The sequence below is a fragment of the Eleutherodactylus coqui genome, chromosome 3 (assembly GCF_035609145.1).
Source record: "Eleutherodactylus coqui strain aEleCoq1 chromosome 3, aEleCoq1.hap1, whole genome shotgun sequence".
Classification (NCBI taxonomy): domain Eukaryota; kingdom Metazoa; phylum Chordata; class Amphibia; order Anura; family Eleutherodactylidae; genus Eleutherodactylus; species Eleutherodactylus coqui.
The window spans coordinates 272,155,050-272,175,359 of NC_089839.1; the positions used below are offsets into that span (position 1 = coordinate 272,155,050).

A 20,310-nucleotide genomic window follows, 5' to 3' on the forward strand; every position below is an offset into this window, starting at 1 on the left:
GCTGTTTCTTACAGCCGACACCCACCAGCAACAGCTGCAATCATCACTCATGATGACCGTGACTGTTAACCCTTTATATGCCCGGTCGGAGTTTCAGGGTTCAGAACGGCCCTCTGCAATGAGATCGTGGGGTGCTGTTTGGTTGCTGTGGCAGCTGGGGGCCTGTGGTGTGGCTTGATAAATTGGCTGTCAGATCACAGTAGAATGTAATACTATAGTATTACATCATACGGCAGGAGCGATCCAATCATTGCAAGTTCATTTCCCCTTTAAAAAAAATGTAAAAATCTATTTTAAAAGTTTTATTAATTAATTTTAAAAAAAGGGAAAAAAACAACCCTTTTTCCATACTTAATAATAAAAAAACAAAACATATTTGGTATTGCTGCCTCTAAAAAAGTCTGATATATCGAGGTTAAGCATTATTTACCATCTGTAACATCTAAGTCACCTGGGAAAAAAACTAAGTTCAAAAATAACACATTTATGCAACTTCATGGATTCACTATTATGATCAGGAAGTTCACCAATGCAGAATAGTTAGAAATTAATCTCTTTAATTCAGTGTCCTATACAGAACAGATTGAGTACCCAAACGCTGCAGTTCTCAATGTCTGCGATTCCTTGGTGATAATTAGGGGCAAGGAAATAACCATTTGTCATATCATGTAGCAGGAAGTTGCAAACATTTAAATCTATCCTCTCTGTGATGCAACCAGGTGCAAAATCTGGAAATATACTCTTCCCATAAAATAAGGAAGTTCTGAATATGTATGGTGTCTAGAACTTTTATATAACAGCTATAGGTCAGATGTTACATCAAGATGTTTCTAGGCATGCAGGTAGGCTGGGGTCTCACACACACACCATGACACTGAGGGACTGGTTGGTTGGCCCTGGTGTAGTTAGGTATTCCAGTCCCTCACTGTGTACATTTGCGGGTCGTCGATACTTGACCAAGGTCCCAGCGACACGAAAGTTCTGAGGATTATCCATCATCATGTTCCCGTTAATGTAGAAATTCCCAGCAGAGTCTGCAAGAGCTGGGAAAAATGGACAGGATATGAAATAGGATAAGAATAGGAAATAGTCCTCCACTGTGAAAAAAGATGAAACAAACTGGATATAATGTGACATCCTTATACCCACCTGCTTCCACGTATCCAACTAAAACTTGGGACAAATATTTTGGCTTCTCACGAATTTCAAAATCTCTCTTACTCGTCTCTGCATGGTGACTACTAATGTTCTAATGTACACTTAGTTCACATCAGTTCAGTTTGAAATATCAGAAAACTTACATGGGAACATACAAGGCTAGACTTGCCCACCAGCATATGGAAGGACTTTTGAAAGACCTACGTTTTGTCAAAATAATAGGCAGCTATTCCTCCTACCTCATAGAATTATGAGTGAGGCTCCAAACAGGGTCTGTGACACAAATGTCAACAAGAAAACATACGTGGCAGCATAGGTGGTATGATAAAACTGCAAAATTCCTCTTTACTCCTCCATAATGCACACAGCAACATTTGACCCTTTTATGGGTCTTTCTCAAGTCATAAGGGTTGAAATGTTGCTGTGTGCATTATGGAGGAATAAAGAGGAATTGTGCTGTTTTATCACACCACCTATGCTGCCACATATGTTTTTTGTTAACCTGATTTGGAGCCTTGATTTGGGATCCATGGTGGCTATGCATTCATATCACCACGCCATATATGGACAGAGGAAGTGCTGCTGACATATCATCTTCTTTGCCAAATGTGAACATGGTCTAAGGTACATAACACTAGAGACAATATCAAAAGAGCACCTTACGAGTGCATTTTTGTGTGCTTAAATCTGAACATGAGTCAACAATGTGATGCAGCAGCCAAAAAGGCAAACACAATTCTGGGATGTATTAAGAGAATCATAGGGTCTAGATCATGTGAGATAATTATCCCCCTCTACTCTTCCTTAGTCAGACCTCATCTGGAATATTGTGTCCAGTTCTGGGCACCTCACTTTAAAAAATACATTGACTAACTTGAGCAAGTACAGAGAAGAGTTACTAAGATGGTGAGCGGTCTGCAAATCATGTCCTATGAGGAACGGTTAAAGAATCTGGTAATGTTTAGCTTGCAAAAAAGAAGACTGAGAGGAGACTTAATAGCTGTCTACAAATATCTGAGGGGCTGTTACAGTGCAGGGGGATCAGCCCTATTCTCATTTGTACAAGGAGAGACAAGAAGCAATGGGATGAAACTGAAAGGGAGGAGACACAAATTAGATATTAGAAAAACTTTCTGACAGTGAGAGTGATCAGTGAGTGGAACAGGTTACCATGGGAGGTGGTGAATTCTCCTTCAATGGAAGTGTTCAAACAAAGGCTGGAAAAAATATCTGTCTGGGATGATTTAGTGAATCCTGCACTGAGCAGGGGGTTGGACCCGATAACCCTGGAGGCCCCTTCCAACTCTACCATTCTATGATTCTATGACCAACGTCTCAGACCAACATCAGGTTTTAACCCAACATACAGCACCATAGGGATTTATGATGCTGTTATAGGATTTCTAAAATGTGTTTTTCCTTCTTCTAATTTTATACAACTTTATGCAACTCTCTGTCAGCTGCACTTCCAGTATCTTTAAACTTCTTATAGGCATATTTCTTTGCTATTACTATATTACTAACTTCTTTGGTGAACCAAAATGGTTTATTTTTCCTCTTCCTTTTGCTAGTTTGTGTAACATAAAGTTTGGTTGACTTTAGGATTGCCATTTTTAATAGTGTCTACTGGACACACAATCATGCTGTTTTATTCTACCGTGTTAATTCATTTTTTTTAACTCATCCATATCCTTGAAATAAGTCACTGGAATAATCAAATTCCACTTTCTGCTTGTACAGTAAGTGCAACAGGAATGTTTCGATAAACATCAAGCATATTCAAGTCACCCTTAACTTAAAGGGGTTGTCCCGCGCCGAAACAGGTTTTTTTTTTTTTTCAACCCCCCCCCCCCCCCCCCGTTCGGCGCGAGACAACCCCGATGCAGGGGTTAAAAAAGAACACCGGACAGCGCTTACCTGAATCCCCGCACTCCGGTGACTTCTTACCCGGTGAAGATGGCCGCCGGCATCTTATCCCTCCGTGGACCGCAGGGTTTCTGTGCGGTCCATTGCCGATTCCAGCCTCCTGATTGGCTGGAATCGGCACGTGACGGGGCGGAGCTACACGGAGCTACACGGAGCCCCATTGAGAAGATAAGAAGACCCGGACTGCGCAAGCGCGTCTAATTTGGCGAAAATTAGACGGCAACCATGGAGACGAGGACGCCAGCAACGGAGCAGGTAAGTGAAAAACTTCTTATAACTTCTGTATGGCTCATAATTAATGCACAATGTACATTACAAAGTGCATTAATATGGCCATACAGAAGTGTATAGACCCACTTGCTGCCGCGGGACAACCCCTTTAAGTATTTCCTCTTATTGCCATTTGAGCAATTTCATAAACCAACAGGTTATCGAAATCCTCAGTTTGCCCCAGAAGCTTATATACAACACTAATTCTAATCACCGTTCTCTCCTAAGTTTGCATGCAAACCCAGAGAGTTTTTAGCTCTTTTTGTGTATTTTGAATCACTGTTGATGTAAGACTATCTTTGACATAAATAACTACTCCATTTCTCCTTTCTTTCTACTCTGTTTTTCTTGTGCAACGTGTATCCAGGTATTGCTATTTCACAGTCAGTACAATCTTTGAACCATGTCTCTTTTACGGTAACTAGGTCTAAATTATTCCTGGATATAAAAAACAGAGCTTGTTGCCTAAGCTACAGGCATTAATACACATTTGTATACAATAGTACGGCTTCTGATATGCTTGTCTAAAGCTGGTCTAATACTTTGTAATTTAAGGGATTATGCATTTTACTTGCTTCTGCTGTGGTGACTGAAGTAAAACACTTGTTCTGCCTTGAATAAATGCTACACATGCAGCTATGTAATGGTATACAAAATAGAGCAGCACCTCCACATTTTCACTATAACATCTATATGGTTAAGGAGATATTTGTGTAGAACGTATCCAAAAAGGATAAAAGCAACCAAAATGTACAAACTCTCGTTCAGTTCAATTCAGTTCATTTTATCTTAGGTTCTATTATTTGATATTTGACAATAGCAGAATCTAAGCTGAGGACCTCAGCCCTCATTCTCACCTAGAATATTTTCAGTGTTTCTTTTCTCCGTGATAAGAATGTCAAACGCCGCAGCAGGAATTGTTGTAATAAGTGCGTAACCTGAAATACAAAAGCAAAAAAATGAGAAAAGCTATTGCATAAATTAGTACAATCCAGTCACTGTGTAGCATCACATTATACAGCTCTGTCATAACACACTAAAGCTGAGCACTCAGTGACAGGCAATGTGTTTCCACAGAACTGTATTGTTTGTCTCATATGTCCTAACAGAAAACACATTGCTGGCTTTGACATTAGGCTCCAGCTTACAAGTTGGCACCTGTGGAAAATAATGGTCTTACGACTCGTATGACTTCTTTTTGCTTAAAGTTAATGTCCACAGTTTAACACTTTCCAATCCAATTTGTATCCAGGTTTTCCTAGGGGGCTTACTCTTTTTCTGCAGTTATACAACAGCGCTATCTGCTGGCTAAAGCCAGTACTACATGAGGTGACACGTTGGATAGGCTCCGACAGCAGAGAGGCTGGCAATATACAGTAAGAGAACCCCGACGGACATCTTCCAACATCGGAGCTGTACAGCCTTAATTCATCCTGTCTTCAGAGGTCAGACAGTGGATTGGAAAGGGTTAACTCCATATCATTTTTAGGTTCAACATTCTGTGCCTATTTTTTTACAGGGATTGCCTGGCTAATTAAAACTTTTTTTAAATGGCTCAGAGAGTTGTAAAATAATAAAACAAGTCATACTCACCTTACCAATCCACTGCACTTTCATTCTGAGGAGGCTTCCTGCCAGTCTCTACTTTCAGGTCCCTCTTGATACTAGCATGTGATTGTTGCAGCCAGTCACTGACCTCTTGGCATGGACATATGATCACTGTAGCCTGTCACTGGCTGCAGCATGTCCATGTTGAGAGGAACTAGGAAGTTGAGACCAGTGGGGGAAGAACTGGATAGTGGCAGGGGAACTGTAAGGTGAGTGTGATGTATTTTATTACTTTATGGCATGCTAAGCGTTATTTTATTTTATTTTTTTAAATATGTTATATGGCCAGATGACCGTACAGCCCCTTTAAGATGCTTTTATTGCAGTCAAAGCTCCAATTTTTTGATAACAAGCTCCAAATCATATATATAGCCATGGAAAAAGGGGGTCTGTCAGAGGCTTTTTTTATATTAAACTAATTGCAGTGCTGGGGAGAGGTGAGAAAGGCATTTTGAAACATTAGTTTATTGATGTAGAGTGAAGTCTAATTAAAGAGCAAATTATGTTTATTCCAATATGCAAATGAGGATGCAATTACCTAGTGGAAGGTTGCAAAGGCTGCAAGTGCTCTCTCTAATCTCCGCTCCGTCCCTCACCCTTTGTCTTTATTTACTTCTGTGCTGAAATCTCTTCCACCAATCTCCCTCCTCTCCCGGTGTTTTGCACATGTATACGGGACATGTGCAGTACGTAACTTACACTGGTGCCCACAGGTTGGGCATTGCCATGGCCCTTCTCACAGATGCATGGCGCATGTATGAGATTTCAATGTAAAAGAGAGTGATGTTGGGCAGCAAAGGAGCTATCAATCAAGGCAAGGTTGTGGAGCAACGATTATGAAGGAGACATGACTACATGGGAATGGCATCACTGAAGTCAAATAAACAGTGGTGAGCACTGTAGTGGCGGTGCTGGAGGGGCAGGAAAATAAATGGTTAAGTATTGGGTCTTTTATTATTTTAGCACATTTTGCTCACCAGCCATTTTTTTCACAGCTCAAAAAAACCCTTTAACTCGATGTCCCTATGGAGGAGATTTGAAGTTCTGTATCAGTAAAGGAGCAATGTTATGATGACTGTAAAGATGAATTTCTGGAAAATTCTGCTTATAATAGTGGACATGTTTTGATTTTAAGCAAAAACTGATACTCAAGGGTGGTCAGCTTCAGATTACCCCAGTAAACATATCCTACAGATGTGTTACTGTAATGTCACTTGGTGATTGGGCAATGCTGCCATAGAATAATTCTTATAGTAAGAATTTCCAATGTCATCCTAATACTACAAGACATCCCTATAGAGTCCGACCAATCAGGATCCGTTACACTAAATGTGAACGTTCAAATAAATGGTTAGCTCATAAAGTATATCAAAAACATGCTCTAGATCAAAACCAATGTGTCAAAATATACCAAAGAATATTTTATAGCACTTAACAATTGCATCCTGGTCACATAGTTAAAAAACGTACCCAAGACGCATTTCCTAAAGCTTCCCGATACCCTATAGCATGTACTTCCATCACCACCACAAACACCACATCTGTCCAAGGATCTGGATGAATATAGTTTTCCATCACATCCGACTGGCTGCAGATATTAAGAGATACAAGTATTTGAAGTAAGAAAACAATATAACAGCAATATTCACTATGGCTAGAATATAGGACAGAGCCAAGCTGTTAGTTCTAGAACATTCTATAGATGGTTATTTTTTATTGCAATAACCTATAACTGTTTAATCCAACAATAAGATAAATTGCTACTATCTAACTGACATCAAATCACTAACAAATGAAGTGAATAACATTGATTATCTCAAGACAATAAGAGCCTGTCAAGTAAACAATCAATTCTTAAGTTGATATGCTGTAGCTGGAGTAATGGGTAAGAATCTGAACAAGTTTGACAATAGCCAAAAAATTATGGCTAAATGAATGGGTTAGAGCATCTCCAAGCTGCTCTTTTGGGGTATGTAATGACAACTATCCACCATACATGGTCCGAAAAGAGACAACCAGTCACCGGCCATAGGCTTATGGGCGTATGAAGATCATTGATGCATGTGAGGAGTTTAGTCAAGCCTGTCTGGTCTGATCCCAAAAAGGTAACTACAATAGCACAAATTGCTAAAAATGTTCATGCTGGTAGGACGGAAAAGCATCTGGACACACAGAAAATCACAGATTGATGCTTAGGGGGCTACGTAGCCGCAAACTAGTCAGGGTGCCTATACTGATCCATGTCTACCACTGAAAGTGCATACAATGGGCATGTGACCATCAGAATTGGACCATGAAACAATGGAAAAAGGTGGCCTGGTCCAATGAATAATGTATTATTTTACATCATATGGACAGATGGATGCATGTGTGTTGCTACCCTGAAGAAGAGATGGCATCAGGATACAATATGGAAAGAAGACAAGCTAGTAGAGGCACTGTGATGCTCTGGGCAATGTTCTGCGGGAAACCCTAGATACTGACATTCATGTGGATGGTACTTTGACAGGTACCACCCATCTTAAATGTTGCATTGTTGTAGACCAAATAGACCCATTCATTGCAGTGGTATTCCCTATGATAATGTGTCCTGCTCCACAGCTGAAATTGTTCAAGAGTAGTTTGAGGTACATGAACTCAAGGTGTTGATTTGGCTTTCAAATTTCCCAGAGCTCAATCTGATTGCGCATCTGTAGGATATGCTGGTATAACACGTTCAATCGTTGGAGGTCCCCCTTCATAATTTACAGGACTTAATATATCAGTTGTTAACGTCTTGGTGCTAGATACCACAGGACACCTTCAGAGGTCTTTTGGAATCTATGCCTCGACAGTAGTCAAAGCTGTTTTGGTGGCACAAGTGGTACCTACACAATATCGGACAGATGGTTTTAATGTTATAACTCTACGACCAGTAGATAGATAGATAGATATGAGATAGATAGATAGATAGATAGATAGCATTCAGATAACATGCTTATGATGTATACCAGAGGTACCTCACATTTGCCACTGATACAAACTCCCTGATATGTCCTGTCTCTACAACTTGTTCCATCATGGGCTGGCACCAATAGTTGCCTCTCTCTGGTGGTACTGCTGCACTGAAGATCGCATGGCTTACTGGAAATGCTGGTGTAGTCATCTAAGAGAAAGAGAAAGGGACATCTAAGAACCTGTAAATTAAAACAACACTGATTTCAATATACTCCTGTATTAAGTTCCGGTAGCCAATATGGTTCAGTAATCACTAAAAGTGTCAAATGACGAAGCATCACCCAAGTCGGCTTTTGGCACGGGAGTCCCACTACTTGATGTGAGCTGTTTGTATACCCATTTAAATTGTTATATTCACTAACCTGGATATAGCGGTACCCAAAGGTGATACAGTTTCCCAAAGGCCTTAGCATTAAATGCAGAACACTGATACTGCTTGAAGCTTGCTGATCCCGCAGGACAAAGCTGGAGAGAAAGAACAGAATGTTTTATTCTTCTATGTTGTCATTAATGACATACAGACCTTGATATTGTTTAAATCAGAACCTACAAGAGATAAAGCACAACATTTACCTTCTCTGATAATGATTAACTAGTTAGTTTCATGCATCTGAAAGGTGATGTAACTGCATACAATATAAAGGAGTAGCAAGATTAGAAAAACATGGCTGCCTTTTTTAAAAATCAGCGCCATACATGTCTGGCAACGATCCAAAGCATACCTCCAAATCAACAAGAAAATGGCTTTGCCAGAAGTAGATCGAAGTTTTGGAATGGCCCAGCCAGAGCCCAGACCTGAATTCCCTTGTAAATCTGTGGGTTGACCTGAAGAGGGCGCTACACATGAGATGCCCTTACAATCTGACAGATTTGGAGCTCTTTTGAAAGGAAGAGTGGGCAAAGAGTGCCAAGTCAAGATATCTCATGCTGGTATACCTACCCAAAGAGACTGAATGCTGTCATGAACTCAAAGGGTTCATCAACAAAGTATTAGTTTTAGGGTATGCATTAGAGATGAGCGAACGTACTCGGTAAGGCCGATTTCGCAATCGAGCACCGCGATTTTCGAGTACTTCACTACTCGGGTGAAAAGATTCGGGGGTCGCCGGGGGGCGGGGCGTGGCGTGGTGGAGTGGGGGGTAGCAGCGCGGAACAGGGGGGAGCTCTCTCCCTCTCCCCCCCACTCCCCTCTGCAACCCCGCGCTCACCCACGGCGCCCCCCGAATCTTTTCACCCGAGTAGTGAAGTACTCGAAAATCGCGGTGCTCGATTGCGAAATCGGCCTTACCGAGTACGTTCGCTCATCTCTAGTACGCATATATACGCAACCACATTATTTTAGTTTTTAGCTTTTAATTTTTCTACCCCCAAAAAAATTTGTTTGTTTTTCAGTGGAATTGTACCGATAATTCTGGTCACACCAAAGGTGGAAATAAATCTGAAGGGATTCATCTTTGTTAACGTGGCATTTTAGCAGGGGTGTGTAGACTTTTTATATCCAGTGTGTCTTACTAGAGAAAAATGCCTCTTTTGCCACTAATGAGACCCTTTTTTGTCTCTTCCCTGCATTCTGCACTGACCGTTCACACTAAATTCCCTGTTATAGTCCGTTCTGAGAGACTAGATGAATATTAGTCCTGAAATGATAGGTAGTCTTTACATTTTAAAATAAAACCATACATAGTACAGTCCTATGCATCTTCTAGGGGAGAAAGTGGCTAGATAGAACTTTTGACTCCATGTCTGGGGTACAGAATCTGGAGGTCTTTATCCGAAAACAAAGCTCCCACCATTATAAATATATGTTTAAAAAAATAAGCAGCACAGAAAAAAAAAAAAAAAGAAAAATGCCATAGCATTAAAAGGCAGACATTTTTCTTTAACCCCTTAATGACTAAGGTGTTTTGGTGTTAAAGTGTGAGGGTATATGTATATATTGCCATATGTTTTTTATGCTTTATACCTATATGCAAGTTCTATTCAATTCCAAATGAGAAAAAAAAACTTAATCTGTCGCCTTACATCAGATATTCCAAAGGCCTTGCGAGACAAAGACAAAATGTATCTTAAAACCCAGCAAAGGAAGAACCAGACACAAGGACGTGTGCTTGGCTGTTTTTCCAGAGGCGCCGTAGCAAGATAACAACCGTTCAACTACGCATCTGAACTTTCACTGTCTCAGGCCGGAAATCCGGACTTCCCATATATGGTTATGAGCCCATCACCCATTCCTGGTGATGAGACAAAAGGGTATAAGATCTCATGTAATCTGTAATAAAGAGCGCAGTCATGTCCCGTGTGAGAAACGATACCAGACCTCCGTGTGGTGTTTTCTTCTTTCCGCCGGCAGCGGGGCAAGTGGGGTGGGCCTGATTGGTGCTGTACTTAGAATTTTACCCTGACAAAAGGACCAGATACCTTTTAAGGATTTTACCTATGTGGCAGTTTTACCGCCTTATTTTTTATTTTTTTTCCCGTGACATTTAGGGCTATTTTTTATACCTTCTTTCCGTTTTTAGAAGTTGCGGGAGTGAGCAGGGTGGAGCGGGGGGGGGGGGGGCAGAGAGTGAGAGAGATCTCCCCCCCCCCCCCCCCCGTTCCTCCCCGCTCTCCCCCGCCGGCACCCGAATCTTTAGAGACGAGCGGGCAGGTACTTGCATAAGGCACTACTCGCTCAAGTAGTTTGCCTCAGCGAGTACGCTCGCTCATCTCTAGTCAGATCCCCTTCAAATGGAAACTATCTTGCAATGTTAGAGCTTCTAGCAGAATATGATGAAATTTTACATTTACACATCAAGAGGCACGCGAATAGAGGATCCGGACATACTAACTATTTATCGTCAACTATCTGCGACAAACTCGTCGAAATTATGGGAAATAGGGGATTGCAGGAAATAGTTTACTGCATCAAACGTTCAAAGTATTACTCCATATTGCTTGATTCATCATCCTATGAGGAGCACATCGACCAGCTATCATTGGTATTTTGATACATGGAGAACAGGTTGCCAGTAGGACGATTTGTAAAATCTCTGCCAAATCAAGGTCACTTGGGGGAGGAAATGCTACAAGGACTGACAAATTTTTTAACAAACATGGACTAGATATTAAAGATTGTCAAGGTCAGTCATATGACAATGTAGCAACCCTGAGTGGGAAATTCAATGGTCTTCAAGCCAAGATTAGAGCGGAAAAGCCAAAGGCAATCTGGGTAACTTGTGCCGACCACAGCTTAAATCTTGTGGGAAAAGCAACAGCTGAGCGCTTCCCAGCAGCTGTCCGATTTTTCTGCTTTCTTGAGGAGTCCTAGGTATTCTTCACCATTTCAGATCTTCGGTTATTAATGTTAATATTGTTGAAATATTAACAAAGCCGCTTAAGTCGGCAATGAAATGTGAAGGGATAGAAATCAGTTTTCTTTACCTCATAGAATTTCCACGACGCAATGGTCTTACGGGCTGATGCCACAAAAGCTCTTGTGCACGGGTATACAGCTAATGCAGATTCTCTGAAAAGCATTGCCAAAAATCCCACTGAACAGGCTGCAGTCCGTTGCACCACGAGTGGCCTGTATGATCAGATGTCTATGTTGGAGACTGGAACATACGCCACATTCTGGAACGACATTCTTCAAGCTTCCAAATCCCAAGTTTGTAGGCAAGTTTGTGCCTACAAAACTCACACCTGGATCTGAAGACTGTCGTTGCTGCTCTACAATCTTTGCAATTTGTTGTGCAATCAATGACTATGAACGTCACGGAGCCCAGCTGTCCGGTACAAATGAGCACCGGCAACCACGCCAGCGTAAAGTCAACATTCATTTACGACCCCTGGATTGTGGCAGCGCTTCTGGGGTTGAGCTCTCCGCTTCTGATCATTTCCGCATAAACTCCCTCCTACGAGTCACCAATCAGAGCTCAGCTTCGCTTACGAGTTACTTTGCTCGCTATTCGATTTCATTCAAAAATGAAACTCATCAAGAACAGATTAAGAACAACAATGACCGAAGTTAAACTGAACTTTCTTACAATAATCTCACTGTCATCGGATATTTTGCGTCAGATAGACTTTTCAGAAATAATTTCAGATTTCGCAATTTCAAAAATACACAAAGTTTTTGTTAAATAAAAAACTTTAAATCATTCCCCTCTGTAAAGTCTGTATAGTATACTAAGGCCCGATGTCCACGGGCAAATTAGAATGACCAAATCGGCGTGGGTGTCCTGCATCCTGCGTTATCGGCGCCTAAAGGGATGCATTGGACACCCGCAGGTAATTAAATACCTGCGGATGTCATTTTTCCCTGGCGCGCGGATCACACGTGCGGGAAAACACCTGCAGCATGCTCCATTACATGCGGGTCTCCCGTGTGGACGGCTCCCACGGCTTCCATTGAAGCCTATGGGAGGCGTCCTGTCCCCGCGGCACACCCGCAGCTGTATTTCTGCTGTGCCGTGGGAAAGCAGGCGCTCAAAAAAAAAGTGCACAGCGCACGCGCAGCACACTGTTGGCGAGCTGAGCACATCCGCCAGGCCAAAGAAAGAAGATCTGGTCGCAATGGGGGGCAGATCCGCAGTGTCCAGAAAGGTAAGTATATTTGATTTTCTGGCCTCATGTCTGCGGGGGAGGGACCCACTGCGGAATTCTGCATTTGGAATGCATGCGGGCCCCGAATTTCCCTGTGGACACGAGGCCTTAGTTAAGTTAGCAGATTATTATGTAATTATTTTAAGTACCTTTTTATTTATGTTAAATATTCTTTTGCAATAACAAAACATCCAAATTACTACAACAAAAAACATCTTTTGCTACTAATTAAACCACATTCACTTTTTAATTTTTGGTCATTTTAATTATTAGGGGCTTCTGCGATAGCTGTTTGCAGGGGGGGAACAAGGGCCCCCACCAAATCTTTTGCCCAGGGCCCCATGGTTTCTAAATCCGGCCCTGTTAATCGCGCAAAGTATTTTTCCCATCGGCCGGGACTGAAGCCCAGGACCAAAGCGCTGTAAATTTACAGTTCTTAAGGGGTTAAATAATTACTAACACTATATACCGAAAAGAAGACATCCTGCAAACATTCTACCCATTCTGGTAGAGCACAGCTTGCAATTCTGTAAAAGCAGTGAATTAATACAGATCCCAGTGCACTTCAAAAGCCTTGTAGAAATCTATGGCACGCCTTCAGGCCAAACATGCTTTTGAATGAGTTAGCCGTAGTTACCATGATATAGGAGTTAGGCAGGATTATAGGCAGGTAATTACATGGTTTATGAGGAGTAATGACAGGGTTATGTGTGGGTAATTACAGGCTTGTACATCACAGTTATGTAGTGAGTGTAATGGGTAACAATCACACTACATTCGCTCATTCATCGTACCGTGTTACAATGATCATTTACAAATACTTGTCTGCAGTTTACAAAGGACCCAGACCATTGGCTCGTTAACTACTCAACTGCAATACCACTCACGTTTCAGTGTAACCACCCACCTCCCAAAATGCTACTCTGCAGAAAATGTTGGCACCTTACAAAAATAACTCTGTTTTGGGTGAAGAGGAATGCAGACTGTGCTATGTATAGTTCATACGTGGTTGGAGGGGTCATAAACCAAGTATACAGATACTATACAGGGAGACACGATTGTTAAAATACATACGCATGTTCCATATCTTAAAGGGAACTCGCTTCCTTTTAGCAGCGAACTAGTGGCTACAACAACTGGTCAAAGCTGAAGAAAGCAGCAAAGATTGTGGTCTATGGTAGATCTGCGATCGCCCTGATAAGGGCTTATGCACGTGAATGCTAGGCACGCAAAACTCACAAGAGTATTAAATCCATTCTTTTGACTTTTTTTTCTTGCAAGTAACATCGCAGTTGGTTCTATTTTGGGGCGTTCCCACGGGAGGAATCACCTGTTGTTTCCCATGGGACCTCGGAAAAAATTGCATGGCACTCGCATGTGATTTTTCCCATGGAAGCCTATGGGAATCACTTGCGATCCTCTCACACGTGTGAAATACGCACGTGAAGACCGCAATTTTACAGAAGCAATGCGATTTTTAATTGAAAACGTATCGCATCCCCATGAAAATTGCTCATTGGCAAGCACAATATCGGGACAAGTTCCTCGGGCTGATATCACGCTCGCCCGTGTGAATGTAGCGCCATTGTAATAAAATGAGAGGTAATGATCACCTTACCCATCCACCACTGCTTCAATGCTGACACTTCTTAGGTCCCCTGCTATTCTCTGTCTTTCTTGTTCCAGCAAAAACATGTGAATGTGACATGTGACTGCTACAGCCAATCACTGGCCCCAATAGTGACCTCAGTAGTGTTGACACGCCAGCACTACAGGCAGCGATTGGCTGCAGCAGCCACATATCACGTTGACACGTCATGCTGAAGCAAGAAGAACAGAGACCGTCGGTGGACCCCGGAAGGGTCAGCACAGAAGCTGGAAGGGAGGATAGGTAAAATGAGCATTACCTTTTTTGCTTTTTTATAGCACTACAAGCTATTTGTGAAAAAATGTATTTTATGTGGTTGGACAACCCCTTTAAAATATCAATTAAATCCACGATCCATTCAGTACAGGACACCATCATGCACTAAGTAGTAAAAAGAGACATATAATAAGAATATAAGATCTATCAAGAATAGCCTTCTCACTCCAGTAGCAAAAAGTAAAATCTATATATATAAAAATGAATGTATGTCTGTGTGTCTGTCTGTCCTTTATGCATTACTACACCATTCATCCAATGGCCATGAAACTTTGGGAAGTTGTTGAGTACACTCCTGGGAAGATTATAGGCATAGTACAACTATCCTGTGATAAACGGCGCGCGTGCGAGCGTCGACAGTTATGCCCCCCCCCCGTAGATCGTTTGATCGAAAGCAAAAGGAATTACGAGCAACGGGATGAGTGTTCAACTACAAAATGATGCATCCGCCGAACGTTTTGCAAGACAATTGCTGCATATTGAGAATGCTGAGGTAAAATAAAAGCTCTGATGTGATTGGTTGTTATATATTATACTGCTGAGGTAAAATAAAAGCTGTGCTGTGATTGGTCGCTATATATTATACTACTGAGGTAAAATGAAAGCTGTGCAGTGATTGGTTGCTATTTCCTATAGTGCTGAGGTAACATGAAAGCTGTGCAGTGATTGGTTGCTATATATTATACTGCTGAGGTAAAATGAAAGCTGCGCTGTGATTGGTTGCTACTTCTTATACTACTGAGGTTACATGAAAGCTGTACTGTGATTGGTTGCTATTTCTTATACTACTAAGGTAACATGAAAGCTGTGCAGTGATTGGTTGCTATATATTATACCGCTGAGGTAAAATGAAAGCTGCGCTGTGATTGGTTGCTATTTCCTATAGTGCTGAGGTAACATGAAAGCTGCGCTGTGATTGGTTGCTATTTCCTATAGTGCTGAGGTAACATGAAAGCTGTGCAGTGATTGTTTGCTATATATTATACCGCTGAGGTAAAATGAAAGCTGCGCTGTGATTGGTTGCTACTTCTTATACTACTGAGGTTACATGAAAGCTGTGCAGTGATTGGTTGCTATATATTATACCGCTGAGGTAACATGAAAGCTGTGCAGTGATTGGTTGCTATATATTATACCGCTGAGGTAACATAAATGCTGCGCAGTGATTGGTTGCTATTTCTTATATTGCTGAGGCAGAATAAATAAATAAATAGATCTGTACGTTGATGATGTGGAGAATGTCTTAGGCCACAGCAGCAAAGAGGTGCGGTGGCAAGAAATGGTCCGGCCAGCCCACTAGAGACGGTCCAGCTTGCCCACTGGAGTGCTCACTAGTGATTTATATGCAGCATGGGAAATGTTAAAACTTCTTGAAGGCATGCTTTTACCATAATGACTAACACAGTAACATTGTGAATGTTCATTACTTGGTTGTTTTGCTGGTGTAGGTGGTTTAGTATCCACAAAACTAGTGACAGGTTCCCATTAATTACAACGCGTCAGCAAAGCCCATTCACCTCCAGAGCTGCATTCACAGTTTTGCTGGTCGTAGATGGAAACAGTCAACAGTTTGTTGACAGGCAGTTTCATTATCTTAGCTCCGATACTATTCCTAAATCCAATTGTCGCACACTGCCCTTGTGTAAAGAGTACTTTTTCCAAACTGCAACTTACCATACCAAGCTCTGGGAAGAAATCGAGTCAGCAGGGGATGCATAGGAATTTGTGCTCAGCAGCCTGCAGAATTCTAATTATTGCCATAATCTCTGAGGGTACAGTATGGTCCAACTATGTGTTAACTGCATTCAGCGAAGACCCTGCCAGCCTGCAGCAGCCAATGGTTGCACAATCTTGCCAATAATGCTGGCAAGATCACGCAGCCTTTGGCTGCCCCAGGCGAGCAGGATTTTGGCCCCATGCAGTTACCGCATGGTGGGACTGAACCCTTATCAATCAGTCAAGGTCTGTTGCATACCTGTTCCTCACACAGCTGATACTGTTTGGCCTGACCTCCACATACTGTATTATCCAGTCCTGCAACTGTTTGGAGTCTGTGGGAGATAAGACACATCTTTATTCACAAAATATGGCAGTTGTTTTCATTTAGTGCCTATGAAACATTTGCTGTAGTTGTGTTGCAGGTGATGGTATCGCGACACAGATTCAGGATACGATACAGAAGAAGGAGTTACAAGATATGCAACACTTATTTACGAACAAAGAATGCACAATAAGAAACAATACTACTTTCCACTGTTTGGTGGGGAAGTGCAGGGTACCTATGCTGCCCTTGAAAAAGCCCTTGCCTGTTACTTCTGTTGATACAGAGCGCTTGTCTGTTGCATTCAGATTCCCCACTGCCCTGCTGGAGTCTTGCACAGAGATAAAATTTCCTTATTGGTCCTTTCAAAGTGAATAAACTCTGTGTTCTTGGGCCTTCCCTGGTTCGGACAGCATTCTCCAATCATTGACTGACACACTGGGCAGATCTTATGTTAGAGTACTTATTACTACACCCACTGTCGATGTACTGTAACTCCAGTCCAGAGACCATTAGTTCCCTCTGAGCTTCCAGGTCTTCATTCTCAATATGCCATGTATGCAGATGTATTTAGTAGACCGGAGGCTGAGACACTGCCTCCACATCGACCCTATGATTGTCCCATTGACCTGCTTCCTGGCACATCACCATTTATGACATTTACTATCTATCGCTAGTCAGGCCCGTAGGTTCCAGCATGAAGGAATCCCTATTGGGACAATCGCCCAGCTTGCAGGCAGTACTCCTTGGGGTTTGAGTTGTCTTGTTAGAGTAGGGACTCACGAGAAAACAAGGACCCTTGTCGTGGGCTCGTGAGCTTAAGTATCTTGGCCAAAATATGAACCAGTACCTCATACATACTTTAGCTATTCCATCTGTTTATGCGTGCTGGTATTTTAGGTAAGTGTTTTGGCATTTGTCAGTCGTTGCCGGATGTCTGCTAACAAGTCCCGTTTGCAGTTCCCTTTATTTTGGTTTGCAGTTATTGCATGCTTGAAGTGGACGTGATACTACTATCATCAATTCATTCCACATTTCTCAACCATGACTAATCCATTGTCTGCTATGCCTCATGGGGGGTCAACCCCAAGAAGTGGTCACCTGAGACAGAAGACACCTTGGATCAACTCAAACATCTATTCACCAGTGCTCCCATTCTTCACCATTTGGGTACCTCAAAACTTTTTTACCTTGAGGCTGATGCTTTTTGCTGTGAGTAGGAGTTCTCTTGTACCAAAAGGATGGGAAAGGAAAAACTATTACCTGTAGTTTCTTCTCCAAGCTATTCAATTAACGGAGGATAATTATACTACAGGTGATAGAGAATTCCTTGCTATGAAACTTGCCCTAGAAGAATTTAGGTATCTGTTGGAAGGTTTGTTTCATCCATTCCATATTTATATGATCATAAAAATGTAACCTATATTCAGTCCACTCAGTGCCTGAACTCCCGACAAGCTCACTGGTCTCCAGTCTTCCTTGGCTTAACTTAATTCTGCATTTTCATCCAACTGAAAAGAACACCAAAGCAGACACTCTCTCCAGCTCCTCTGATGCCTCAGACAATAATGCAGAACAATCCATATGGACCCTCAAAGAATCATCTCTGCAAATACCACTCGTATTCATGGTATACCCCCAAGAAAAATCTTCGTTACTACTTCCCACAGGACATTCATGGCTTGGAGTCATCCAAGTTACAAGGGACTGAAAAATACTTAGTTTTAATAATCCTATGTTTGCGTATGATGAATATTTACAGAATTTGTAAGGCAATAACTCATTAACCCAAGTCTGATGCCTATAAGAGAAGTTAAGAACAGTGTACTACTAAAATAGGAACCAAAGTTCTTTATGTTAAGACAACAGTATAGTGTAAACATAACCTAGTATGATCACCTACCTTTGACGTAAGCAGTGTCTTTCTCGAGACATTACTCCTCCTCCACAGGTTCGGGAGCATGTAGACCATGAACTCCATTCTCCCCACCATTCAGTCACATCTTCATCCCACACCTCACTGCTGTCCTGACAAGACCAGAGAGCGTCAGCAAAGAAAACAGCACAGCTACAGTGCCCTAATAGTAATTGCTTATATGTAATTTAGGGTGAAGAGTGAAATATCACCAAAGACAAGACTCTGTCCACCAAATAGACAATATATGCCAGATACACACCTTGCAAAACAGAACAGTAATAATGAAATATATGCATTTTCAAATAGTGTTTTTTGTTATTTCCAACTCCTTTCATTTTAGGGTGACTGCCCACTACAGCACTACAGTTTTTTCTCTCCCTGCGAAATTCGCAGCATTTTTTTTTCTGCAGGGGTCTATGGGACTTGTAATGTTAAAATCGTGATTGCGCAAAATCACAATTTACCGCAAAATCGCGATTTTGCGCGATCGCGATTTTAACATTACAAGTCCCATAGACCCCTGCAGGAAAATAAATGCTGCAAAAAAAAAAAACTGTAGTGGGTAGTCACCCTAAAAGAAGATTCCCTATTAATAGTAGATATGATTTCCCTGTGAGCCGGGCGAACAGAGCTTTTACATTCGCAGCTTGCTGCTCCTCGCATGATGTTACCGGACACATGCCCCACAGCAGCCTGTCTTCTTTGTGCTCTCTGCCTCTTCACATGTGAGTTAAAAGACTTGTATAAGAGAGCGCACGCATGGGACTCTGAGAAGAGTCAGATTTTCATCCAGCGGGCACCATAAGAGCCAGGTAGCGGGTGGTGGAGGTAAGTTAATTTATGATACTTTAGGCAGGTGACAGGTTCCCTATAAGGTGTAACTAAACTTTTAGAAAACTTCATAGTGACATGTCAAAAGTTTTGATTGGTGAGGTCTGAGTGAGATTCCCAATAACTGCTAAAAGGAAGTGCTCATCTGAGTGCATTACCCATTTGTCTCTGCTCAAAATGGTTTTTAGGCTCAACCGAAAGTCTATGAGTCTACCTGCCTGTTTTTGGCATATTGGTTTAACCCTTTTCATTCCAATCTGTATCCTGGTTTTCCTAGGGGGCTTACTCTTTTTCTACTGTTATACAACAGCGCTATATGCTGGCTAAAGCCAGTACTGCATGAGGTGACACATTGGATAGGCTCCAACAGCAGAGAGGCTGGCAATATACAGTAAGAGAACTCCGACAGACGTCTTTCAACATCAGAGCTGTACAGCCTTAAATCATAATGTCTTTAGACGTCAGACAGTGGATTGGAAAGGGTTATTACTGACGGAATTACGTGGTTCCCTCAAGTGTATTCCGTTCATAATATCACCCTATGAGGTGTCTTCTTGTTTACCATGGTATTGTTATATTCATTTAGGTTTTAAACAAAAACACCTTAATAAAAAAAATTTGAAAAAAACACCAGTCTATGAGTCTGTACACTGGTGGCAATCACAGCCAAAGAGGTGTGGAGCTTGGCTGATTGCTTTTCCCTCTTGTTTTAGTGATTGATTAAAGTCTCAGTACTCAGACCCCCACCAATCAAAACTTCTGGCATGTCACTACAACATGTCAGAAAACTAGCACAAGTTTAGTTACCCTTAAAGAGATTTTCAGTCGGCCTTGTCACGGCCACAGCGCAATCACAAGTCGCGTGAACAGGTACACAAACGTTCAGAAAGCCCAGGTCCGGCACATAAATGGCGAGCCGGAATGCCATCAGGCGGAGGATGACAGTTTAGCTCTGCTAAACTTCCTCCCCCTTTCCGCCCCCTCGACGGCTTTCGGGGAGGTGAGGGGGCGGGGCAGGAGCTAGTGTGCTAAGCTCCCGCCCCCTTTGCC

At 42.0% G+C, this 20,310-nt stretch overlaps 1 protein-coding gene across 1 annotated transcript in view; it reads right to left on the minus strand.

The window, feature by feature from the left end:
• Positions 1-20,310, minus strand: part of LOC136621736 (ADAMTS-like protein 2) — a 62,128-nt gene that overhangs the window by 33,224 nt on the left and 8,594 nt on the right. The window contains exons 2-8 of the mRNA XM_066597422.1: positions 18,415-18,539; positions 16,446-16,521; positions 8,322-8,424; positions 7,962-8,107; positions 6,433-6,550; positions 4,212-4,292; positions 868-1,043 (exon numbers count right to left, since the gene is read on the minus strand). Of these exons, the coding sequence (XP_066453519.1) occupies positions 868-1,043; positions 4,212-4,292; positions 6,433-6,550; positions 7,962-8,107; positions 8,322-8,424; positions 16,446-16,521; positions 18,415-18,539 (825 nt within the window). The remainder of the gene's footprint in view (positions 1-867; positions 1,044-4,211; positions 4,293-6,432; positions 6,551-7,961; positions 8,108-8,321; positions 8,425-16,445; positions 16,522-18,414; positions 18,540-20,310) is intronic.